Source organism: Hyperolius riggenbachi, chromosome 3, assembly GCF_040937935.1.
Source record: "Hyperolius riggenbachi isolate aHypRig1 chromosome 3, aHypRig1.pri, whole genome shotgun sequence".
Lineage (NCBI taxonomy): Eukaryota > Metazoa > Chordata > Amphibia > Anura > Hyperoliidae > Hyperolius > Hyperolius riggenbachi.
This window is the reverse complement of record NC_090648.1, coordinates 489,620,677-489,647,366: the sequence shown is the minus strand read 5'-3', so window position 1 is coordinate 489,647,366 and position 26,690 is coordinate 489,620,677. Positions and strand designations below refer to the sequence as shown.

Below are 26,690 nucleotides of genomic sequence, written 5' to 3'. Positions count from 1 at the left end.
TAACCCTTCCATGGCTGCAGAGTCTATAGGAGGTGTGGATGAGTCACTGTCTGCTATGAGGTCATCGCTTTCTCCATTGCATTCATGGAAAATGCATTTGTGTCACTCAATTACTGTCAGTATACACCGGAGCGCTCCTGTTTCCTGTATGTGGCGCTGAGGTCGGTTGGGAATCATTGTTTATTTCTTATGAATATTATTGCAATAAGTAGGGAAAGATATAGAGGCCTACTTCTAAAGAACTTGCCATTTTTCTGTGCTTTACTTTATATATCCGATTGCCATTCGCCTCCCCGGTAACACAATATTTCTAAAAGGCCGATCAGATTTTGAATGGCGGCGATTGGCGATTTTATCGCCGTACCATAACAAACCTAAAGGCGCCTACTAATGATACAATCTTGATTGTACAAGCTTACCATTTCTATGTCTTATGAGGTACTACCTAAAAAGGAACCCAAGACAAGAGACCTATAGAAGCTGTCATATTTATTTCCTTTTAAACAATACCAGTTGCCTGGCAGTCCTACTGATCTTTCTTATCAGTAGGGTCTAAATCGCACACCTGAAACAAGCATGCAGCTAATCTTGTCAGATTTGTCATAGACATCTGATCATCTGCATGCTTGTTCAGGGGTTGTGGCTAAGTGTATTAGAGGCAAAGGATCAGCAGGACAGCCAGGCAGTATGCATTGTTTAAACGGAAATAAACATGTCAGCCTCCATATTGCTCTCACTTTGGGTTCCCTGAAAGTATCCATTCATCGTGTATTCACTCCGTTTACCCTTCTACGACATAGATTTAGTACGATTGGACAATCAAGATTGTATCATTACTGGTCACCATAAGTCATCTGGCAATGCGCAGCTTCATTCACTTGCATGGGGTAGCAGATTGCCAGTCAGCCCTCATTACTCCTCACGTACGCAGTTCGTGGACTTCACGTACTACAGCCTCATATTGCACTTTTTGAAAGTAGCGACTCGCAGCTGGCAAACCAGTGATCAAGGCGTTTGAAACATGCACAGCTGTTCTCGATGGCAGCCTATGGCGTGGTCCGCATTCAAAGTGGAGGGTAGTTTATGAAGTGGCGATCAGCTGAATATAGTGGTTATTATATTATTTATATAGCGCCAACATCTTCATATGTGTATGTATGTATCGTGTAGTGTATGTATTGTAGTCTAGGTAGGACTCATTCTTAGGGGGAAGCCAATTAACTTATCTGTATGTTTTTGGGATGTGGGAGGAAACCAGGGTGCCCGGAGGAAACCCACGCAGACACAGGGAGAACATGCAAACTCCTGGCTGGGATTCGAATTGAGGACTCAGCGCTGCAAGGCAAAGTGCTAACCACTGTGCCGTCCGTTGTGGATACTGATTGCAGATTTGTGCTGAAATTGTCCTGTGTATAGCGTGTACAGCCTGCTGGTAATGGGGAAATGTTTGTGAGCAGACAGTTAGAAAATCAGTAAGGTGCCCATTTATGATACAATCTTGATTGTACAATCTTACCACTTCTGTGTTGTACAATCAAGATTGTGATATTGGTGGGAACGTTTTCACCTTTTTGTTGGGGACAAAATTAGTCACAGATTATAACTGGAAAGTAGATTAGAAGTCACACTGAGTCAATTTACGTTGTAAGCAGTGGCATAACTAAGGAGAGGGGCCCTGGTGCAAGTTTTACATGGGGCCCCAAGCACTCCATTGATATGGAGCTCCAAAACACACCAAGGACAGCTGCAGTGTCAGAGAGGTGTAATCAGAGTAAGAAAACACTTTGTCAGGCCTTGTTCACATTTAGGCTGGTTTCACAGTAGGACGTTGCGTTTTAGGGGACGTTATGGTCGCATAACGTGCACCTAACGCAACGCCTGGTGCTCTCTGATGTGGACGTCAGAGTGAGCCGCGTTGTGCAGCTCACTCTGGCGTCCGTGATGCGCACTCTTGGATGCATGCGGCATCACGTGGTCCCGCCCGGCCAATTGCCGCACAGAGCGGCCGCTCCAGGAAGTAAACACTGCACGTCACTGAGTGCAGTGAATATTAATTAGCGATGTGCCTGGCCGCTCTCCGCTCCTCCCCAACGTTACTGAGCATGTGCAAACAGTCTAACGCGGCTCTGCCGCTTATAAAGTACTGCATGCAGTACGTTATATTATGGCGCAGCGTTACACTGTAACGCAACGTTGGCACTGTGAACAGCCCATTGATTTTTCATTGTTGTACGGTGGGGTGCGTTACAGGCTGCTCTAACGTGCGCCTGTAACCTCCCACTGTGAAACCAGCCTAAAGGCTTTTTTGTAAAATTTTAAGCGCGGGCGATTTTCAATCTGAAAGTTCCTATCTGAGCGGTTCGTTTGCGATCCGCTTAGAAAAACGGTGCTTGGGCCATTTTTGAGGCGATTTGCCTCAATGGAAGCTATATGAAAAACGCTAAAAAAACGCTCACAAAATCGCTTAGGCAAGCGATTGCATAATCTTTTTTTTTTAAACATATTATTTATTTTTTTCCGGATTTTTACCGGACCAAAAGATGGAAGCGCTCTGCAAAAATGCTTACAAAAACGATCGAACGTGCAGAAAATCGCCAGAAAACGCTTTAAAAATTGCCACCGCGGACGGACTTGCGAGCCGAACGCAATGTGAACAAGGCCTTAAGGATTACCACTATGCAATGCACATATAAAGGTGTTCATTGCCAGCATAGCACCAATGAAAATCTAATAAAGGTGGATGAAGGGCCCCAGTGCAGTTGCAGCCCCTAGATCCCCTATTGCTACACCACTAGTTATAAGTACTGTGATGGGTTTGATTACTTCTAGAAATGAAATAAAATGTGGGTGGATGAGATGTTATTTGACTTTACACTGTAAGCCTCTGGCAGGGTCCTCCCTTCTCTAGTGTAATCTACAGGATCATGTGCTCCTGTCCTATGACAGCCTGTACTTGTATTACTGGGCCTACCCAACCAGCCCATATCACATGATCATTTTGTACCATTTGCCTTGTATAACTTTGTGTTTTGTTGTATAACCTCGTTATGACTGTCATCCAGCGCTGGGTAATATGTTGGCGCTTTATGAATAGGGCTGCTCAAAACCGAAACCGGGAGTTGCTATCCGGATATCTCCCAGTAAACCTGTGCGGGGGGGGGTTCAATCTTACCTGTCTGACGTCTTCTTCAGTCGTCCCTCGGCGCCTCCCACGATGCGCTCCAAGCGGCGGTCACGTGAGTACAAACACTTCCTCCTTCCGGCTTCAATTATGGGTGAATAAACCTTGTATCCCCGCCGCACACCTGCGCCAATTAAGCTATATTTAAATCACGGGTAATCACTCGTGAGAGCAACCCTGGTTACTGCCCACTGTTAGGGCTGGTCCACACTTGACGCCTTTTCAGCGCTTTGCTGATTGCCGGCGATCCGCACTGCGCTGCTCTAATGTATCCCTATGGATACACTCCAACTGCAGCATTTGCGATTGCGATCAATCACAAAGCGCTGCATGTAGCGCTTTGACTATTGCGCTGTGATTCTCGTTATATTGAACGGTAATCACAAGCACAAATCGTGATAATCGTGGATTTTTCAGTATCAGAAACGCTTCCGATATCTAATGGGCCCTGGCATTTTTTTTTTCAAATTCATCACGGAGGCTCTTATTTTATCCACCTGCATGTCTGCGGCCCACCCCCAGCTTAGCAGCCGTGGCCTGTTCAGTGGCGGGCCGCAGACATGTAGGCAGAAGTTTCTGAAGAGCTTTGGGAGTCTTTGGAAACTCCACTGCTGAGGAGGGGGGGGGGGGGGGGGGGGGGAGCATCACTTTTACCTCCAAAGACATCAGGACAGGTAAGTATTTATAACCCCTTGGCCCTCTCATCCATCCTCACTCAGATAGCGCCTGTCATTACAGGCTCTGTCATTTTTAACCTTTTTAACCTCAGGTAGTTTTTAATAAAGCGGTCCTCCGAGGCCCCAAAATGTTGGATATTGAATCTTCTCATTGCCAGTTCTCAGTTGGAGTTCTTTTTATTGGTAATTTGGATTGTTTGGTGTTGCCGCCCATTTTACCTTTGGAAGCACCCCTCCTCTGCTAAACTGTGGACAGCGCAGATTCTTCACCTCTTACTTATCTGTGAACTGTGTGCCCAATGAGCAGCCGGAGAGATACGTAGAGGGCGCTCTTTTGACTGGCAGAACTTACAGGACCCGGTACCGGAGCTGGAGAAGACTGAGGAGGGCAGCGTGGGAGTAATCCGTGCGCATGGGGCTGGAGGAAGCTCCAGGTAAGTATAAATCTTTTGTTAGATCTCATCTTTGGTACACATTAAAGAGGAACTGTAACCAAGGATTGAACTTAATCCCAATCAGTAGCTGATGCCCCCTTTCCCATGAGAAATATTTACCTTTTCTCGAATAGATCATCGGGGGGTCTGTGTGGCTGATAGTGTGGTGAAACCCCTCCCACAGTGTGATGTCATGGTCCTGACAGTTTGCTGTCTGTGAACCTCATTGCATTGTGAGAAATGACGGCTTTTTCCAACTGCTAAACAACCAATATCTCCCTCTGTGCATAGAGCTCTCAGTAACGAACATTTCATCCAGATCACCTGGCAGAACTAAAGATGTCACCACCAGTCATACATTTCTACTGGCTTTGGAATTCTCAGAAACAAACATTCTACAGTTATGCACCTGACCACAGTAAATATGTCACCACCGGTGATACATTTCTGAATGTAAATCAGAGAGGAAAAGATTTTACATTAGGCAAACACCGACTAAATAATCTATAAAGGAATATTGTAAACAACAAGCAATTCAATTCATTATGTTATTTTCACTACAGTTCCTCTTGAAAATGGTATTATTGAACATACATGTAAACATATACAAATACGAAGTACATTTCTACCAGAGTAAAATGAGCCAGAAATTATATTTCTCCTATGTTGTTGTCACTTACAGTAAATAGTAGAAATCTGACTGAACCGACAGATTTTGGACTAGCCCATCTCTTCATGGGGGATTCTCAGGGCTTTTTTTTATTTTCAAAAGCACTTAGTGAATGGCAGTTGCTCAGTCCAACTGCTAAATAAGAGTGTAACGAGCAGGGAGGCTGGCCAGCATCTTTATATAAAACCTTTTTAAAGGGAAGGTTCGGGGAGGATAAAAAAAAAAATCTAAATCCACTTACCTGGGGCTTCCTCCAGCCCGTGGCAGGCAGGACGTGCCCTTGGCAGCGCTCCGCAGGCTCCCGGTGGTCTCCAGTGGTGTGCCCGACCTGGCCAGGCTGGCTGCCAGGTCGGGCATCTTCTGCGCTCAGTAGTTCTGAGCATGCGCAGTACAGCCTGGAGGACGTCCGATGACGTCAGCGCGCACCAGTGAGACGCAGATTGGAGCGCAGAAGAAGCCCGACCTGGCCAGGTCGGGCGCGCCACCGGGAGCCTGCGGAGCGGCGCTGAGGGCACCTCCTGCCTGCCACGGGCTGGAGGAAGCCCCAGGTAAGTGGAATTGGTATTTTTTTTTTTATCCTCCCTGAACCTTCCCTTTAAGGAGTGACTTTATAAATAATAAAAGCCTTGCTGAGAATCCCTGATGAAGAGATGGACTGGTCCAAAACCTGTCGCTTCTGTCAGATTTCTACTACCTACTGTAAGTGACAGCAATATAGGAGAAAAGTCATTTATGGCTTATTTTATTCTGGAAGAAATGTACTTCTTATTTGTATGTGTGTACATGTATTTTTTCATTTTACAATTTTTCGTGATAGTGGTCCTAATGTTAGTTTTTCAGAACTTGCCAGGCCTAGCATATAGCTATAGCATTTTACATGCAAGCAGTGCATGTGGAGTTCTCCTTTAATTTTCTAGTGAGACATGGAGAAAAGCTCCAAATGGCCTATAAATAAATAATGAGGTGTGCAGTGCCCCTCCCCCTGTCTGTGTCTGGTGAGATCAGCTCATGACTGAGATGAGAATAAGCAGTCTTGGGCTGGACCAAGTACATAGAACTCTGTAGGAATAATACTTGTCTCCTCCCCCCCCCCCAACACACGGGCCCGATATGCTACTGCCGCCTCTTCTCCCACCATACCATTCTGTGACCCTGCTCCCTGCCTGCTGATTGGCTGCAGTGCATCATGGGCTCATCTGCTGTGTTTATCAGAGCAGGGGCGTAACAATAGACCCTGCAAGGGATGCGGCTGCAGGGGGGCCCAGAAGCCACAGGGGGCCCCATTCTGATAGACTGACAACAATGGGCAAGGAGAGAAGAAGCTTTCTGCTCTCTGCACAATTGTTCTAATGACTGCATCTGCTTAGCCCCTGATAAGGAATCATACAATCTGAATAATAATCTGAACACTTATATAGCGCTTTTCTCCTCTCGGACTCAAAGCGCACAAAGTTTGCAGACAAAGGTTTGTAGACAGTCCCTATTCAGTGTGCATCAGGCTCTTGTGTACAACGCCCAGCCCCCTTGGTGGGAGGGGGCCCCATGCAAAGTTTTGCAGGGGGACCCAGTGATTTCTAGTAACGCCCCTGTATCAGAGCGAGCATATTTTTATTATTTCGTTTTATATGCTGCAAAGAGACCCTGTAGTGACGCATTAGAATGCAGCAAATTATTCAGGATCACTTTTATTGTAATTATCCTGTTTTTTTACTGCTGTGTATTGGTATGTAGCCTCGCCCTCCCAGTGATTTCTAGCCTAGGCTGTTTAGATATGTGGACTTCTCCTCTCAGAGCATTCTAGGAGACAAGGCATATTTTCTACTGACTTCAGAACTCACTGTAATCAAATATTCCGCAGAGCTGCATCTGACAGCACTAAAGATGACGCACCTGTTATAAATTCCTTTATCGATATATTGCTGTAGATTGGTGTGTAGCTCCGCCCTTCCAGTGATGTTTAGCCTAGGCTGTTTAGCTATGCAGAATTCTCCTACCAGAGCATTCTGGGAAACCAGGCATTATTTTCACTGGCTAAATAACTCTCAGTAAATGAACATTCTGCAGAGCTGCACCTGCCAGTAGTAAAGATGTTGCCCCTGTGATAAATGATGGAAACTAAATTAAGTATTTGAACCCTATTTCTGCACAAACCTGTCATGTGTCCCTATATTTGCGATATATTCAGCCATATTTCCTTGACCCAGAAACATATAGTATGCTGCTTCTGTTCCATATTGTAGATTTACAAAGAGGTAATAACATAGCTTCCAACTGTCCCTCTTTCGGAGCCCTGTCCCCCTGTCCCTCTTTCGTCCTCATTTGTCCCTGTTTCAGGACTTTGTCCCTCTTTCTATGTAAATATATATTTTTCTTATTAAATCTTTATGGTATGTGTGGCTAGGGGTGTGACAGGGGGCGTGATCAGGGGTGTAGCAGGGGCGTAGCTTAAGTGTCCCTTTTTCTCATCTCAAAAAGTTGGGAGGTATGCAATAGCATACATTTTCACCAGTTATATCCCATCCTCATAGAAAGTGTTCCATGGTAAGGAGGAAATAGAGAGAAGTGTATTGGCAAAAGGACCACCTGAGAACGGGCAGAATGTTCAATAGCAGCCCCTGCTGGACACCTGCTGTATTTATACTGTAACTCATAATTGCGCAGCCATATCTGATTATTGCCGTTACATAGAGCACAATAGTACCTTATTTGGAAATCCGGCTCAGGTTAAGAGCTGGGGCACACGAGAAATCTCAAAACACATAGCTAGGGGCAGGCCCGGCAGTGGCATAGCTTAGGAGCTTTGGGCCCCGATGCAAGTTTTACATGGGGCCCCCCAAAGCACTCTATACATAACAATTGATACAGCGCGCCAAAACTTGCCAATGGCAACTAAAGTGTCAGAGGTGCAAGAAGGGGATGGGGGAGCAGTTTGTTAATGATTATCACTATTCAAAGTATCTATAAAAGTAATTATTATGAGCACAGGACCAATAGAGATCTAATACTGCAGTTTCATGGAGGGCCCTACGGGGCCCCTCTGGCCCAAGGGCCCCGATGCGGTCGCAACCTCTGCACCCCCTATTGCTACGCCCCTGAGGCCCGGATTTACCTTATAGGAGCCTATAGGCACAGATCTGGTACCTTAAACTTCATCCTCTATGAACCTACAAACCCCCCACAGAACTGCACCACAAGTGTCTTGGCTGTCCCAGCTGTCACTTCTCCCTTACTTCCCTTGCCCATCATAGGTAGCTGTGCACCCCTTAGTATTATGCAGCTATAAGTACCCTCAATATGAGGTAGCTAGAGGTGCCCCCAAGTATTATGTAGCTAGAGCAGGGGTGCCCACACTTTTTCGGCTCGCGAGCTACTTTTAAATTTGCCGAGGCCAGGAGATCTACCAACGTCTCAAATGCTAAGCACGCCCAAAGCGTAGGTTAGCCAGGTATATGTGCCTGCAGCATAGGTTGCGTGCCCTCAGTGTAGGTTAGCCAGGTATATGGGCCCTCAGTGTAGGTTAGCCAGGTATATGGGCCCTCAGTGTAGGTTTGCCAGGTATATGGGCCCTCAGTGTAGGTTTGCCAGGTATATGGGCCCTCAGTGTAGGTTTGCCAGGTATATGGGCCCTCAGTGTAGGTTTGCCAGGTATAGGGGCCCTCAGTGTAGGTTTGCCAGGTATAGGGGCCCTCAGTGTAGGTTAGCCAGGTATAGGGGCCCTCAGTGTAGGTTAGCCAGGTATAGGGGCCCCCAGTGTAGGTTAGCCAGGTATAGGGGCCCCCAGTGTAGGTTAGCCAGGTATAGGGGCCCCCAGTGTAGGTTAGCCAGGTATAGGGCGCCCCAGTGTAGGTTAGCCAGGTATAGGGCCCCCCAGTGTAGGTAAGCCAGGTATCTCCGCCGCCTCTCTCCTCCCTCTCTCCTCGCCTGCATGCATTCTATTGGCCAGCGGCCAGCAGCTAAACACGAGCTGCTGGCCGCAACAAACATTAACGAGACGCGGCCAAGAGGCCGCGATCTACCAAGGAGGCGGTCGCGATCTACCGGTAGATCGCGATCGACCTATTGGGCAGCCCTGAGCTAGAGGAACCTCAGTATTAAGTAGCTAGATGTGCCCCTGACTGCAGGGAGATCTGGTTAGTGGAATGCCGAGAGCTGGCTGAGTAATCTCATTTTTGCTCTGCTCAGGATTCTGCATAGGGAAGGAGGGAGGCACTCAGGGGAGGGGAGTGCGCCACCTTACCATCATCAGGCGCCTCTAGGCACGTGCCTACACTGCCTTAGGGTAAATCCATCCCTGGGACCTAGTGTTTTTTTTATAGCAATTTTAACAGCATTTTTTCTGAAGTGATTTCTGGGGATTTTAGAGAGTGTTTGAATGTAGCGCTAGCGATTTGTACAGCAGTTTACACATTTTTTTGTGGTGCTGGGTATTAAAACTGTTACAAAATCGCTTTGTACAGAGATCGAAAAGTGATTTTGCAGCGATCCTATACTGTGTAGTGAAGCGCAGGCACTGCGATCACCATTTGGGGAAATCTCAATCGCTTTGGTAGAATCACCCCAATTGCTTTTCCTTAGCCTAGCGCTTTTGTAATAATGGGTGATTCCAAAGCACAAATAAGGGCCAGTGCACACCTAAAAGCGATAGCGTAATCGCAAACGCTCAGCGCTTTTAGAAGTTTTTTTCAAGGCGATTCTAGGCATGTGCCTAGTCATTTTCTATTGATACCGAGCGATTTTTGGAGCGTTTTTGTGTAGCATTTTTTTGTATGTACAGTACAGCTGCTAGTGTACTGATTTTGTAACAAAAACGCTTGGAAAATTGCTCCGATCTAGCGCTTATCAGAGTGTTTTTCCACTTTCCTATACTTAACATTGTGGCTTAACCTCCTTAGTGGTAACCCCGTGTGTGACACGGGGTAAGCCGCCGGAGGGTGCCGCTCAGGCCCTGCTGGGCCGATTTACCTAATTTTTTTTTTGCTGGACGCAGCTAGCACTTTGCTAGCTGCGCCAGCACACTGATCGCCGCCGGCCCGCGCCCGATCGCCGCTATCCGTTGCGACGTGCGCCCCCCCCCCTGCTGTCTGGCCAATCAGTGCGGGGGGATGCCGCTGAGCAGCGGCTATCATGTAGCGAGGCCTGGGCTCGCTACATGATTTAAATAAAAAAAAAAAAACTGCAGCGCTACCCCCTGGCGGAATTTTTCATACCGCCAGGGGGGTTAATTGCTCCAGAAATGCTGCAGGACCCACGTTTGCATTTGTTAAAAAAATAACAATTGTTTTGGTGTGATCTATCACATTCGAATACATTAGCCAAACGCTTTTTCAAGCCCTGGCGTTATTAAAAGTGATCAGAAGCTCTCATGGTGTGCACCAGCCCTCTGACCGCTCCTGCGGATCCCAGCCCTTAAAGGGACCCTGAGCAGTAGTTATAAATGAAATCGGTACTTACCTGGGGCTTCCTCCAGGCCACCGTAGGCAGCGAGGTCCCCTGGCGTCCTCCTGGCTCCTCTCCCGGTCCCGCTGGCCACTTCATTAAAGGCGACACCCGGGCCGAGTGTCAGCCAGACACTTCCTGAACGATGATGCTATGCGTCATCACGGTGGCCGGTGTGACAGTCCTGCGAGGTTTTCTAACTCTGAACCGCGCATACCGTCCGCCGTGATGACCTGTACCGGTCGGCGTGATGACGTGTAGCATCATCGTTCAGGAAGTGTCTGGCACTCGGCCCGGTTGTCACCGGTAATGAAGTGGCCAGCGGGACGGGGAGAGGAGCCAGGATGATGCTGGGGGACCTCGTGGCCTACGGTGGGCTGGAGGAAGCCCCAGGTAAGTACTGATTTCATTTATAGCTACTACTCAGGATCCCTTTAAAGCAGCAGGGACAGCCATACTATCCCAGGAAAAAAAAATCACACATATAAGTAGATAAATACTTGTTCTACTTGCATAACAGATTTATTGTACTGTCCATGTTTTGATTTCAGTGAATTTTATATAGAAGAGAAAACTGTTTCAGGCATTTTCCATCTTTATTGCCTCTGACTGAAGCCAATCCTGATGTCATTTCCTCCCTTAACATGGCTATATATCTCCCTTGGAGGCCAATCAACCATCCGATTCGATAATTATTATCGAATCCGATAAAAATTGGTGCTGCCAAGAGCATGCCCGATGATGTGACCAATTTCGGGCCATGTGAGGTGTGAGGCCGTTGTGGTTGACCGTGTGTGCGGTAGTGACGGCAAGCGATGTCAGGACGAGCGACAAGGTGACAAAACTCCCAGCGCTGTACGCCCTAGTGTATAAATGTAGCCCTCGTACGATATACACGCCGCCGTCGTGGCATGTGTGTGACGTTACACACAAGCCATGTGCTATACAGGGCATGTTTGGCGCTAATGGAAGAGTGGGGGGGGGGGTTGGAATGGGAGGGACACCGCACTGTGGATGACACGGGACAGGTAATGTTTAGTCAATGTACACATGGGGGGCACATTTATACACTAGGGGTAGGCGAGGCGGCGGATGCGACAGACTTGGCTGATTCCTGAGAGATTTCATGCTGGAATCAATCGGGAATCGGTCTGCAGTGTATGGGCAGCGAAAGATCTCGCTGTAATCAAATTCGTTCAGAGAGAGATTTGTCTCTTGGCCGAATCTGCCCATCATCACTAAATGTATGGGCACCATAACTATTTTTTTCTCCTAGAAACTGCACTGTCATATCTAGCTTGCTTTGTAAACACATGTGAACGCAAGATAAATCGGATTTCAGCAGCTTCTGCACAGGGGTGAGGTGTATTTCCCTTCTCAGCCTGTCACATTGAACTGCCCTCAGCCAATCAGTGAGGAGCAGAAATGAGGGAGGAGAGATAACAAGCTTCCCTCTACCTACCAATGTACCAGAATAGAGCCAGGCTGACTGAGATCAGATTCATTACTGCAAAAACATTTATGATTACATTGGAATGCAGACTGCATGTAGACTACATAATAAACATAGAGCAGTGGGTAAATGGAATTTGATTTTGTGGCTGACAGTCCTGCTTTAATCAGGTTTTCTCTGGCGCGTTTTAGGGTCTCAGCGGTTTCTTGCGATCCTTGGGAAATTATTGAAGATTCTGCGTGGCTGTTCATTAATTATTCTCTGTGTTGTGTGGCGGTAATATTACATATGAGAGATGTGAGCGCAGCTGCTGTGCTGAGAGCAAAGTGCAGCCATCAGGATAAAAATCTCCCCCGGCCGCAGCGTCTCATGCTCTCTAATTAGTTTTCCATTAACATGCCCAGCCTGCTAGATGCATTAGGAAGCCATAAGTAATATGTGTACTACTGAATGGGATGTAGCCTGGATGTCAGGCAGCAAAAAGAAAATACTATCTGAGGCTCGCGTGTCCGTCCGCGTTGGGCTGTTTTTGAGGCGTCTTTTTTTCCGATTCCCGGCGCTTGGATGATTCGGTTTTGTGCTTAGCGGTTTTCTAAGCGTTTTTTTCTGAGCGGTTTTGTAATTCACTCCCTGACGCAAGTCAGGAAGTGATCTCTTTGACTCAGAAAAGAATAAATACAATGTATTTATTCTTAAAGAGACTCTGTAACAAAATGTTCAGCCTTATTTCTTCTATCCTATTAGGGCTGGTGCACACCGAGCGGCTTTTTCAGCGTTTCTGCAGCCGCTTGCGGCTGCGGATCTGCTTGGTCAATGTATCTCAATGGGGTGGTGCACACCAGAGCGGGAGGCGTTTTGCAGAAACGAAAAATGCCGGGGTGAGGCATTTTTTGGATTTTGGATGCGTTTCTGCCTCAATGTTAAGTATAGGAAAAACGCAAACCGCTCTGAAAAACGGCAGTTCAGAGCGGTTTTGCCGGCGTTTTTGTTACAGAAGCTTTTCAGTAACAGCTTTACTGTAACAATATATGAAATGTACTATACTGAAATCCGCTGCAGCAATCCACAAAACGCTAGCAAAACGCCATAGAAAAATAAGAAAAAGCGTTTCAAAATCTGCTAGCATTTTGCGGATCTGCTAGCGGTTTTTGGTGTGCACCAGGCCTTAGTTCCTATTCCTGTTCTAATGTGCTCTGTCTAACTGCGGCCTTTCCTAATTGCACAGTGGCTGTATTATCTCTGTTATATGATCTAATCTTCTCTCCTCTGTCGGGATGAGGCAGTGAGGCTGGAATGTGCTGTGCTGCTTGTGATTGGATAGAAGCTATACACACCCTCTCCAGGCCCCCTGCACACTCCGTATGACTCACACACTGAGATACTCTCAGTATCACTTGCTATGTCTTTTGTTTGTAAACACTGGATAACAATGGCAATTACAAGCCAGGATCACAGCAGGGAGTGGCAGAAACAGCACAGAGGGGCCCAGGAGAACATACTAAATAGAATGGTATGCTTTTTATTGTAAGAATTTTAGAGTACAGATTCTCTTTAAAATGCGAACGCAATCGCTACACAAAGCGACTTTGTGAGCGTTTTGCGTTGCTCTGTTTTCCCCTCAAAAATAGTACATGCACCGCTTTACTGAACGGACAGCGCACGACCCGCGCTGATATGAACCTTCTCACAGACATTCATTGTCCACGTGGTCGGGGGGCATTTTTAAAAATCGCACCAGAAACAAGCATGCAGCTAATTCTGTCAGATCTGACAATAATGTCAGAAACAACTGATATGCTGCATGCTTGTTCAGGGTCTGTGGCTAAATGTATTAGCGGCAGAGGATCAGCAGTACAGCCAACTGGTGTTGCTTAAAATGAAATATGGCAGCCTCCATAACACTCTTGCTTCAGAGGAACTCTACTGAATATACGGTGATGAATAAAATGGCTTTTTTTAAAAACAATATTCATTTATAACCTTGTTAAATCTTACCTCTACCTGATTTACATTCGAAATTTATCAAGGTGGTAATATCTTTATTGCTGGCAGGTGGAGCTCTGCGGAATGTTTGTTTACTCGGTGTTCCGAAGTCAGCAGAAACAACACCGGTTTCCCAGAATGCTCTGGGAGAAGAAGCCTGCATTTAAAATAGCCTAAGCTAAACATCACTGGGAGGGCGAGGTTTACATACTAATGCACAGCAACATAAAGATATAGGAAGTGTTTCTGATGCTGAAGCCAGATAAATTAACATAAAAGTGGCTATTTTGAATAATTTATTACATTCTACTCGATGTCACTGCACTTCCCCCTCACCCCCGTGGACTCGCGAACCCTTACTCTTTAGGGATAGTCACACAGCCACAGGTCACAAGGAGATCTGCCTACTTACTAGTGACCAGCCGCCCATCCAGGAGGAAGCAGGGACCAGGAAAACACACAGGTGAAGAGAGCCTGGAAAGCCGACTTCTCCATGGGCACCACGCACTGACAGCCTGCAGTACCGCTACAGGACATCAGGTGTCCTCATGCGGTGGTGATGTGATGATGCTGTCTGACGCAGGCAGCCCAGGAGGAGTCAAGAACGGTGATCACGCTGGTAATCTTCTTCTTCCGTTTGGCTGCACCGCGCGTCACCAGCACCCTAGCGATTATGTCCTTCTGCCTGCGCCCCCCCTTCTTCTACTTGCCGATCTGCGCCCAATGCGGTGTCCTTTCCAAGAAACGGTCCTGGCTTAGGGTGGGGGAGGAGACAGTTAGTGTTTTGACTCACTTCCTGATTGATTGACAGCACAAATCTATCAGATATCTGTTTACAGTATAATACAGTATCTATATACAGAATAGTAATAAATATACAGTACATTGTGTCCAAAAAATGCTCAAATATGTCATTTTCCCGTATCTCATCTCCTTACCCATCAGCAGGGCTACTTTTGGAGACAGGGCTCCCCCTCTTTGTTGTGCTGTTTACCTGACAGGATTTCTAGTTGCCACTGCTTCCCTGCAAACAGCTGCGACCCTGCCAATTACAACAGTGAAGCAGTGGCTGTTAAGCCTCATCTACACAGTACAATTTACTAGATACTAGATAATTTCCATCCGGTCCAATAGATTTCGGGTACTTATCAATGCAAAATCTATCACAAAATTGATAACAGGATGCGATGCAATTTTTTTATCACATCACCAGTCGATCTGATGGACAATTGTACCGTGTAGATGAGGCTTTAGAAGTTTTGTCAGGTAGACCAGGAAAGCACTGAGAAGGGTGATTGCGGCCAGCAGCCTGGCAGTACCGTACACGCTCTCCTGACTGTGGATTATTTTACAGGAACGAGCTTGCTGCAGGAAATCGTCTATCTGGTGAGTCAGGGGGCGGATCCGGACGAGATCGGACTGATGAATATCGATGAACAGCTGCCAGTGTTAGAGTATCCACAGCCCGGGGTGGATATCATCAAGGTAAGAACAGAGAGAGTCAGAATGTGTAATTTTTTTTTAACCACTTCCGGCAAAATGGACATTTTAAAGGGAGTCTGAAGTGAATTTTAAAATAAAAAAAACAGATACTCACCTAAGGAGAGGGAAGGCTCTGGGTCCTATAGAGGCTTCCCGTTCTCCTCCCGGTTTCCTCTTTCCCCCGCAGGCTGCTCCGTTCAAAACTCCCGCTGTGGGAGACTTCGGCAAGCTTTGTAGGCATTTCGCACCCGAAGACCGCCGACTCTGTATTATGAGTGAGCCAGAGAAAGCGCTCGGGCATGCGCAGTACAGGGCGGCTTTTCTTCAGAAGACCTAGAGCTTCCAAAGACTGCCAAAGTCCCCCCAACCCGGAAGAGAGCAATCCACGACCAGTTGGTCATGAACTGCTAACGCGAGCCTGTGGGGGAATGCGGAAAACGGGAGAACGAGAAGGCTCTATAGCACCCAGAGCCTTCCCTCTCCTTAGGCGAGTACGGCTTTGTTTACATCTAAAATCGCAATCGCTGAGGCCAGCGTTTCACGATTTTGTGAGGTTTTTTTTAGCGCCTCCTGGCGCTTCCCTGCACGCTAAAATTTTTTGTAAAGCGCTTTTCTAAGCGCTTTTGCAGAGCGATTTATTTTTTCACTTCCTGAAGCAAATCAGGAAGTGAAGTCTTTGACCTGGAAAAGAATAATTACAAAGTATTTATTCTTAAAAGCGCTGGGGAAATTGCTATAGAAAGCGCTTAGATTTCCCTAGATTTTTGCGATTTCCCTATACCTTCCATTGAGGCAAATCGCCTCAAAAATGGCCCAGGCAGCGCTTTGGTGAGCGAATCAGAATCGAACCGCTCAGATGTGAACACTCCCATAAGGATTCATTGCACAAGCATTTTTAGGGCGATTTTGCAAATCGCCAGCGCTTAAAAAAAGGTGAAAATGCCCCTAGATGTGAACAAACCCTATCTGGTTTTTATTTAAAAAAAATACTTTAAAACTTATTATTTTTGCAATAATTATTGCAGATAGGAGGATTTATACATTTGTATTTTGCTGAACTAAACATCCACTGGCGTGCACATATGCTGCCGCTGGGGCGTGCACCCGTTATAACACGCCTAGGAATGGGCAGGAAGTGGTTAGACTCCAGCTCCAGTGAATCCAAAATTAGGCAAGGCAAATACGCAAAGCAATCACAATGATTCGTGTAAATTATAAGAACAGCAAAGTCCCTATTATCTGGAATTCAGGACACCGGAAGTCTCAACTAACCGGCACAACTGAGGGGGACAACAGGGACAGTACTTTTGCCATTTGCAGAGTTTTGGGCAACTCACTCTTCTACACAGGCTCGGACAGAGCCGCCGAACCACCGACGGTCCCATCGGTGGGCCCCGACTGCCCCTCCTCCTGGGGGCCCCTAGAAGGCGTGCGCTGCATGGGAGAGCCGGGGAGGGCAGCCCGACTGTTTTTTTTTTTTTTTTTTATGTCCCTTAAAAAAAACTATTTTCCCCGGGGGGGCCCCCTCCTATCCTCCCCCTCCCTCACCTCGGAGGTCCCCCCTCCTGTTACGAGCGGCGGCGGCGGTTACAGCAAAGTTCCTGCGAGGTATAGCAGAAGATAGAGGTCCAGCTGCCTCCCGGGCTACGCTGTCTCCTCTATGCCGCTCGCACTGCTTCCTGGTTTAGTGCGAGCGGCATAGAGGAGACAGCGACTGGGAGGCAGCTGGACCTCTATCTTCTGCTTTACCTCCCCGGAAGTTTGCTGTACCCGCCGGCGCCGCTCGTAACAGGAGGGGGCCCTCCGAGAGTCCGAGGTGAGGGAGGGGGAGGATAGGAGGGGGCCCCCGGGGAAAATAGTTTTTTTTAAGGGAAAAAAAAACAAAAAAAAAACAGTCGGGCTGCCCTCCCCGCGGCTTGTAAGGAGGGGGGACACCCAGGTGAGGGGGAGCATAGGAGTCGGGGCCCCCACTGGCTACCCACTCGGCTACCTAACTGCCCACCCTCCCACCTGGCTACCTAACTGCCCACCCGGCTACCTATCTACCCACCCAGCTACCTATCTGCCTACCCTCCCACCCGGCTACCTATCTGCCCACCCGGCTACCTATCTACACACCCGGCTACCTATCTACCCACCCAGCTACCTATCTGCCTACCCTCCCACCCGGCTACCTATCTGCCCACCCGGCTACCTATCTACCCACCCAGCTACCTATCTGCCTACCCTCCCACCCGGCTACCTAACTGCCCACCCGGCTACCTAACTGCCTACCCTCCCACCCGGCTACCTATCTACCCACCCGGCTACCTAACTGGCTGCCCACCCGGCTACCTATCTACCCACCCAGCTACCTATCTGCCTACCCTCCCACCCGGCTACCTAACTGCCCACCCGGCTACCTAACTGCCTACCCTCCCACCCGGCTACCCTTCTGCCTACCCTCCCACCCGGCTACCTAACTGCCCACCCGGCTACCTAACTGCCTACCCTCCCATCCGGCTACCTATCTACCCACCCAGCTACCTATCTGCCTACCCTCCCACCCGGCTACCTAATTGCCCACCCGGCTACCTAACTGCCTACCCTCCCACCCGGCTACCTATCTGCCCACCCGGCTACCTATCTGCCCACCTGGATACCTATCTACCCACCCAGCTACCTATCTGCCCACCCGGCTACCTAACTGCCTACCCTCCCACCTGGCTACCTAACTGCCCACCCGGCTACCTATCTACCCACCCAGCTACCTATCTGCCTACCCTCCCACCCGGCTACCTATCTGCCCACCCGGCTACCTATCTACCCACCCGGCTACCTATCTACCCACCCAGCTACCTATCTGCCTACCCTCCCACCCGGCTACCTATCTGCCCACCCGGCTACCTATCTACCCACCCAGCTACCTATCTGCCTACCCTCCCACCTGGCTACCTAACTGCCCACCCGGCTACCGAACTGCCCACCCAGCTACCTATCTGCCCACCTGGCTACCTAACTGCCTACCCTCCCACCCGGCTACCTAACTGCCCACCCAGCTACCTATCTGCCTACCCTCCCACCCGGCTACATAACTGCCTACCCGGCTACCTATCTGCCTACCATGCCATGGGCGTCCCTACATAGGGCAAAATGGGGCATGCACACTCCCCTGGCTAGCTGCTGCCCCCCCCTAGCTACCCGGACGTGGCTGGCCCACCCGCCCTGGGGTGGCAGCGGAGAGAGAAAAGAAGCGGCAGGCACAGCGGCGCTGCCTGCCGCATCACTTAATTCTAAAGGGGGGAGCGAGAGAGGGGGAGCCCCAAGGTGAGGGAAGGGGGACAGGGAAACGTCCTCCCTTCCCCACCGCTTCTCTTCTCTCTCCGCTGCCACTGAGGACACCTATAGATCTGGCTATTTAAACTGGGGACACCTATAGACCTGTCTATCTATACTGGGGGGCCCTGTCACTACCTAAACTAGGGGCTCCTGTCACTATATACACTGGGGGGGGGGGGTCCCTGTCACTGCATACACTGGGGGGCTCCTGTCATACCTAAACTGGGGGTACCTGTCACTAACTGAACTGGGGGGGCGCCTGTCAATACCTGAACTGGGGGCACCTGTCACTACCTGAACTGGGGGGCACTGTCACTACCTAAACTGGGGGCACCTGTCACTACATACCCTGGGGGGCACCTGTCACTACAAACACTGGGGGCTCCTGTCACTACATACCCTGGGGGGCACCTGTTACTACCTTAACTGGGGGGCACCTGTCACTACAAACACTGGGGGCTCCTGTCACTACCTAAACTGGGGGGTATCTGTCACTAACTAAACTGGGGGGCTCCTGTCGCTACCTAAACTTGGGGGTCCTGTCACTACCTAAGCTGGGAGGCTCCTGGTGCTACCTAAACTAGGGTGCACCTGTCACTACCTAAACTATCCAGGCCAGCCCAGCATCACCACCAGCCAACCAGCCCAGAATCACTGTCAAAAAGGCCACAGCATCACCACCAACAGTCAGGCCAACATTTACTTCAACCAGCCAAGTACAGCCCAGCATCACCGCCAGCCAGCCCAGCCACAGCATCACCGCCAGGCCTTTCAGCCCACACATCATCCCCAATCCAGCCAAAAACAGTATTGCCTGGCACAGCAGCCAGTAGAGGAGAATTCAGAAGCCAGGTGAGAGGTGTCTACCATATTAAGTGGGCATTCTGCCTATTTATGTGAAATGCTGTTTATTTATGTGCCTCATGACTGCTGAATTTGTCTTGTTGGGGGCCTCATGGTTACTGAATTTGTCTTGTTGGGGGCCTCATGGTTACTGAATGTCTTGTTGGGGGCCTCATGATTGCTGAATTTGTCTTGTTGGGGGCCTCAAGATTGCTGAATTTGTCATGTTGTCATATTTGTCATATCTAACCTATGCTGAGGGAAACTATTCTGGCTACCTATATTAGCCCACTGCCTTACTGTTACAGTTACATTACAATTACCCCCCACCCATGTGATGTCATGTCCACACCCATTTTTTTTGTCGCTGCGCGCTTTGCTTTTTTTGGGGGGGTGTTGGTAAATTATCCGCACCGGGTGTCAAACACCCTAGCTACGCCACTGGAGGGGGGCACAGCTTGGAAGGGGGGGAATTGGGCACAGAGCGGCGGGGAGGGGGGGAAGCGTCCCCCCCTCCCTCACATAGGGCCCCCCCCTTCCGCGCACCCCCCTCCTCCAGAAGTGCAGCCAGCAGCGAGCGGAGAATAGCTACAGAGATGATGCTATCTCCGCTCCGAGTCCGCATGCCGCTGCCCTGCTGGTCTCTGACTGTAGTGTGTGACGCTGTCCAATCACGTTCTCGCAGTACTTCCTGCTAGAGCGTGATTGGACAGCGTCACTACAGGAGACAGAGACCAGCAGGGCAGCAGCGGCATGCGGAGCGGAGCGGAGATAGCATCATCTGAAGCTGGTAAGCTATACTCCGCTCGCTGCTGGCTGCACTTCTCGAGGAGGGGGGTGCGCGGAAGGGGGGGCCCTAGGTGAGGGAGGGGGGGAGGCTTCCCCGCTGATCTGTGCCCTCTGCCCCCCCTTCCAAGCTGGGGGGGACTTGCATTGTGTGGGGGTATCTCTGCCACCAACCTGATTGCATTGTGTGGGGGTATCTGCAGCCAACCTGATTGCATTGTGTGGGGGTATCTGCAGCCAAACTGATTGCATTTTGTGGGGGTATCTGCAGCCAAACTGATTGCATTTTGTGGGGGTATCTGCCATCAACCTGATTGCATTTTGTGGGGGTATCTGCCGTTAACCTGATTGCATTTTGTGGAGGTATCTGCCGTTAACCTGATTGCATTGTGTGGGGGTATCTGCCGTCAACCTGATTGCATTTTGTGGGGGTATCTGCCACCAACCTGATTGCATTGTGTGGGGGTATCTGCCGTCAACCTGATTGCATTTTGTGGGGGTATCTGCTGCCATTTGACTACTTGATGAATTATCATGAGGCATGTAACTACTTGAATATACAATGTATCTGGTCGGACCTAATCTCTGTGAATAATGCCGCTACTTATTTTGTGTTTTGTATTTTTTTTTTTTAAGTCTGCCCATGACTCATCATGACCACGCCGATGTTCCAGTGCATGGTGACACCCATTTAGTTTCGCATTTAGACATATCCCTATTGGAGACTGTCCTCAGAATTGCTCACAATCTATTCCCTACCATAAAGTCATGCAAAATTTCTAGAGTACATGTGTATGTGAGCCCAAAATGGGGGGGGGGGGGGGGGGAGGGAGGAGGAGGAGAGGGGGGTGGGCCCCTGGCTGAAACTTCCTCGGTGGGCCCTTGGTGTCCCAGTCCGACCCTGCTTCTACACTTCCTGTAGCTTCCCTGCACCATGTATGGGTCCCAGCATGTCATGTGACGCGATGTGGGTCACATGACATGCTGGGACTCATACACAGAGGACGCAGGAAAGCTGCTGGAAGTCACAGGAAGTGTAGAAGACAGAGGATCGGTACGTAGTTTCTGCTGCACAGGAGAGAGGTTTGTGCTATTTTCAGCAGCTTGTTCAAGAAACTGACAATTGTACATATCCGATATCCAGCATCAGGCGATCCTGACATTGGGGACTTTGCTGTATTAGATTTGGAAGAAGACTTTTCAAATTGAAACAAAAAACGTGCAGCTGTGCACCTACCCATACCAGTTTGAAGAGGACCCCAACTCTTGCACCGCACACAATGAAAAATCTTTATTCCACATAGAGTTGCTGATAAAATCCACTGCTCTGTGTTCTGTGGTTGTTTAGCCAGATTAACCTGTCCATTTCTTATCAGCAGCTCTGCCTAGGGGCGCTCAGAATCTAATCCCTACCATAGTGATATGTCAAATGTCTATGTAGGTGTCGTGTAGTGCACTTTTTAGTTGTGGAACCGCACTCAATGGGCCAGACCCTCTCCAAGGGCGAGACGTGCAGGACCTTCCATCCGGGTACCGCCAGGATCCACAGAGAATCAAAGATGATTGAAGTCCGCACCGTCTTCTAAAATTTACCAAAACTTTATTGCACCAAATAAGTTAAAAACATAATGCTGTAAGACAGCGAGTTTGCTGTTTCGGGCTTGATAAAGGGCAGGAGCCCGAAACAGCAGACTGTCGCTGTCTTACAGAATTATGTTTTAACTTGTTTGGTACAATAAAGTTTTGATAACGGTGCAGTCTTTAATTAATTTTGATTCTGTGTTGTGTAGTGTATGTATCGTAGTCTTGAGCCAATTTAGGGGGAAGCCAATTAACTTACCTGTACTTGTTTTTGGGATGTGGGAGGAAGCCAGAGTACCCGGAGGAAACCCACACAGACACAGGTACATACAAACTGTGTGCAAATAGTCCAAGGCTGGGATTCAAACCTGGGACCAAGGGTGCTAACCTATTACGCCACTGTGCTGCCCAGCCAGTGACCATCTTCAATTCTGGCTGGAGTGCGTTGCCACACGTGAGAATTGAGGTCAGTTAGCCGTTTGCGCTTTTTGTCTTATGTTGTAATAAGGCTTTGTGTGTCCTGATGCAGGAACTGACATGTCCACGCCTGATCAAGAGTCACCTTCCCTACCGATTCCTTCCACGAGACCTGCACAGCGGAGAGTCCAAGGTAACCGCGAGCAGCCCGCACCATGGGGGGAGGGGTGTGTGATAAAATGTTCCCGGAGGCGTTAGGGCCTGTACACACTGAAAAACGCAGGCAAAAACGCAAGCGCATGCGTTTTTAAAGTGCCAGTAGTTTTAAAAACGCATGCGCTTTTGCCTGCGTTTTTTGTGCGTTTGCGTTTTTCTTGTAATTGCTGATTGGCTAAAGAATCCTTTGTTTTTTTTCTAGTTTACATTTCAACAGGAATCAGGAGATTGCAGAGTCTTCTGGGATACTGACTTCTGAAAAACGCAGGCAAAAACGCAAGCGCATGCGTTTTTAATGCGTTTTTCATGCGCTGCGCTTAAAAAAGAGCAGCAGGCACTGCGTTTGCGTTTTTTTAAAAACGCATCGCACCAGTGTGTACAAGTCATCACGATTTTCATTCTTTTTCAAAAGACCTTGCGTTTTTAAAAACGCATGCGTTTTTAAAAACGCAACGCAAGCGCAGCAGTGTGTACAGGCCCTTAGATCACAATGTGCGGAAACGCACACTGCCCTGTGTACAAAGTGGTCGAAGAGTGGCTAATAATATCAGCTTTTATACGAAGTGCAGCCTGTATACAGCTCGTAATTCGGTCAATCAAAATCATCATCAAATGGCCCAATTCTATGTGGCATGCAATTTGCATTAAAGCAAACATGAAGTGAAAAAGTACAGATAAGGAATAGAACATTAGTAGCAAAGAAAAGATTTTCATATTTTTATTTTCAGTTATATAGATTTTTTTTTATAACATTGCCTCATACTGTCAGTTAAAGTTTTAAAACCACTCTCTGTATTTTAAGCTATAAAACAAAGCAGGAATAATGACCCTTTGAACTCTCCTGCAGTAAAACCTTATCTCAAGCTGTCTCTCGCTGTTTCACGAGGTTCTGTAGCGGTATATAAAAAACAAAAAGTGTCACTTACCTGGCGCTGTCACTCCAGGATCCTCTGTTCCCCACCGTGGGCCACTGTCCAATTATTCATCTAACTACTAGACGAATGTCGCTGCGGCTGCGCGGCCGTCCATGCTTCCGCTCGTGCACCTGGGAGCTTACTGCGCAGGTGCAGTACGAGAAAAGTTTGTGCTCCCAGAGGAGACGCGAGCAGGAGTGAGGACACGCACGGCCAGGGCCACAGTGACCTTTGTCTAGTTAGTGACCAGCGGGGGGGGGCGTGAGGAGGATATTCTGGAGTGACGGCACAGGCCAGGAGATTAAAACCCCAGGTAAGTGACACTTTTTGTTTATATATAGGACAACAGAGCCCCTTTAAAGTGAACCTAAAGCCAAACAAAAAAAATGAGATGAACTCACCTGGGGCTTCCCTCAGCCCCCTGTAGCCGATCGGTGCCCTCGCAGCTCCGCTCCGATGCCTCTGCACCCTGGCCTCCTGGCCGCAATAGCAGCATAGGAGGCGATATACAGGCTGGGAACGTGAACAATCACTCGCGTTCCCATGCCTGTCGGCCGGTGACGGCCAAACCGGAAGTGTTCGCCGGCGGGTGCAGAGGCATCGGAGTGGAGCTGCGAGGGCACCGATCGGCTGCAGGAGGCTGAGGGAAGCCCCAGGTGAGTTCATCGCATTTTTTTTGTGTGGCTTTAGGTTCACTTTAAAGAGAACTCGAGGTGGGGTTCTGACAATGAAATCCGCATACAGAGGCTGGGTCTGCCTATAAAGCCCAGCCTCTGTTGCTATCCAGATCCCCTCTAAGCCCCCCCCCCCCCCCCTGTGCTCTGCGATAACCCATAAATCACAGCCGTGCTGTGCAGGCTGTGTTTACATCTGTACTGTCAGTCTGCTGCCCCCTCCTGCATAGCTCCGGTCCCCGCCCCTTCCCTCCAATCAGCGGGGAGGGATGACGCGGGCGGGGACCGGAGCTATGCAGGAGGCGGGGGGGGGGGGGGGGAGCGCTGAGACCGACAGTACAGAGGTAAACACAGCCCGCACAGCACGGCTGTGATTTATGGGTGATTGCAGAGCGCAGGGGGGCTTAGGGGGGTTTGGGATAGCAACTGAGACTGGGCTTTATACCCAACCTCTGTATGCGGATTTCACTGTCAGAACCCCACCTCGGGTTCTCTTTAAGTGCTTCAGGAAACAGGACTGCATTATACCCAGTGGGTCAAGAGTTTAGAGAAGCTATTTTGCATAGATAAAGACTGAAGTTTTTTAACTCTTCCTGTACTGAAAAACAATAGAAGACTTTTCTTTGCTTCTGATGTTACATTTCTTAGCTGTACTACACATACAATCCAGTATCTCATTAGATTGTTTGTTTGTTTCAGGTTTGCTTTAAATTTGTATGCAATCTGGAATTATTAGACTGTCCATATTACTTCTCATTGTGACCTCGCCTTGTCTTGTAGGTCATCTACATGGCGCGGAATCCCAAAGACCTCGTGGTGTCCTATTACCAGTTCCACCGGTCTCTGCGGACCATGAGCTATCGGGGGACCTTCCAGGAGTTCTGCAGGAGGTTCATGAATGACAAACGTAAGGACACAGAGCACAGCCTTTTCTAATCATAACTATAGTCCTCTTATCTCAATCAAGTCAGGCTTTACTCGGGCCTAATGCTCTGCATTGTTTCCTCCTGACCGCAGTGGGCTACGGGTCCTGGTTCGACCACGTCCAGGAATTCTGGGACCACCATTTGGATTCCAATGTCCTTTTCCTGAATTATGAAGATATGCACAAGGTAAGGATGCCACCCTGTCCACACACTTATTCAATGCTAGACAGCAGAGCTTACAGGGACCCTGAACAAAAAAACTGAACTTACCTGGAGCTTCCTCCAGCCACCCTGCAGTCTGTGAGGTCCCTCCAATTAGCACAAGACTTGGCCGGGAGTCGAACGTAACTGCGGCTCACTTGCGCGCTCTTCAGCGTGAGCGCTCTGTGCATGCGAGGTTAATGTTTTGGAGAACTGTGCGTATGCAGATCAATCGCAGGGCGCGCGAGTGAGATGAGTCCACGCATGCGCGCGAGTGAGATGAGTCCACGCATGTGCAGTTGCACGCGACTCCCGGGCTAAGTTACACCCTAATGGAGCCTCAGAGGAAGCCCAGAGGATGCCGAGGGACCTCATGGACTACGAGGGGCTGAAGGAAGCCTCAGGTAAGGTCAGTATGACAGGTTTTCTTCTTTTGAGGAGGAGCACAGTGCTGGGGAAGGTACAGTAGGTGACATAGAGGGACAGATATTGATAGTTATAAGGTTGTGATCTGAGAAGGGAAATGAAGAATTATTCAAGATTAAAAAAGAGCAGAGCGAAGTAAAGCCTAAGTCCAGAATGTGGCTATCTATGTGGGTGGAGGTAGAGGACCTCTGGGTGAAGCGATTCGAGGAGATGAGAAAGAGATTTACTAACTGGGGGATACTGAAGTCCCATGTCATAGAAAGTACATATGAGATGAGGAACTAGAGAGGTCAAGCAGAGGAGTGGACACACCTGCTGTAATGCTAGCATTGATGTATTTCTTGTCTCTCCATGTAGGACCTCGGCAGAATGGTGGAACAGCTGGTGAGGTTTCTGGGCGTGTCTTACGATAAGGCCCAGCTGGAGTGTACAATAGAACATTGCCATCAGCTGATCGACCAGTGTTTCAACGCAGAGGCGCTCCACGTGGGCAGAGGTGAGTATTCTGCGGATTCTCATCATTGCAGCGTGAGGAAATAGCCAGTCCTTCGATTTTTTTAGGCTCCGCACTCTAGCTGGAAAGGATGATCCCTTTTTTTTTTTTTTTACTATGGACTTCTGCTATAATGCGGGGATGCTGCAAAATGTACAGCTTTCATGATTTGTATGTCTCATAGTCATTGACCCTCATACTAGCCGACTCCAGAGGGTGGAGGAGGAGAGCTGCAGTGGAGTTGCCCTAGCACATTTGCCCCATGAAACAAGTGTTCTGCGCAGAACCTGTCACTCGTCTTAAAGTGAACCTGTAATGAAAAAAACTGCCCCTGGGGGGGTAATTACCTCGGGATGGGGAAGCCTCTAGGTCCTGCTGAACCTTTCCCTGTCCTGTGTAGCCCCGATCCATCGTTGGTACCCCCCAAAAATCCACGACAAGATGTGCACAGGTGCAGTAGCGGCTGCAGCACGCGGAGATATTTACCCCTAAGATCCAGCGCAGGAGCAGTACCAACTTCCTCCTCCGGCTGAGGTGGAAATAGCTGAGCCCAATATGCAGGGCCGGGCCGAGGCAGAA

The 26,690-nt window shown here is 48.8% G+C and overlaps 1 protein-coding gene across 1 annotated transcript in view; it reads left to right on the top strand.

The window, feature by feature from the left end:
* Positions 1-3,199: 3,199 nt before the first annotated feature.
* Positions 3,200-26,690, top strand: part of SULT4A1 (sulfotransferase family 4A member 1) — a 41,343-nt gene continuing 17,852 nt past the window's right edge. The window contains exons 1-6 of the mRNA XM_068278178.1: positions 3,200-3,236; positions 15,189-15,319; positions 22,374-22,454; positions 24,846-24,972; positions 25,083-25,177; positions 25,976-26,114. Of these exons, the coding sequence (XP_068134279.1) occupies positions 3,215-3,236; positions 15,189-15,319; positions 22,374-22,454; positions 24,846-24,972; positions 25,083-25,177; positions 25,976-26,114 (595 nt within the window). The 5' untranslated portion in view covers positions 3,200-3,214. The remainder of the gene's footprint in view (positions 3,237-15,188; positions 15,320-22,373; positions 22,455-24,845; positions 24,973-25,082; positions 25,178-25,975; positions 26,115-26,690) is intronic.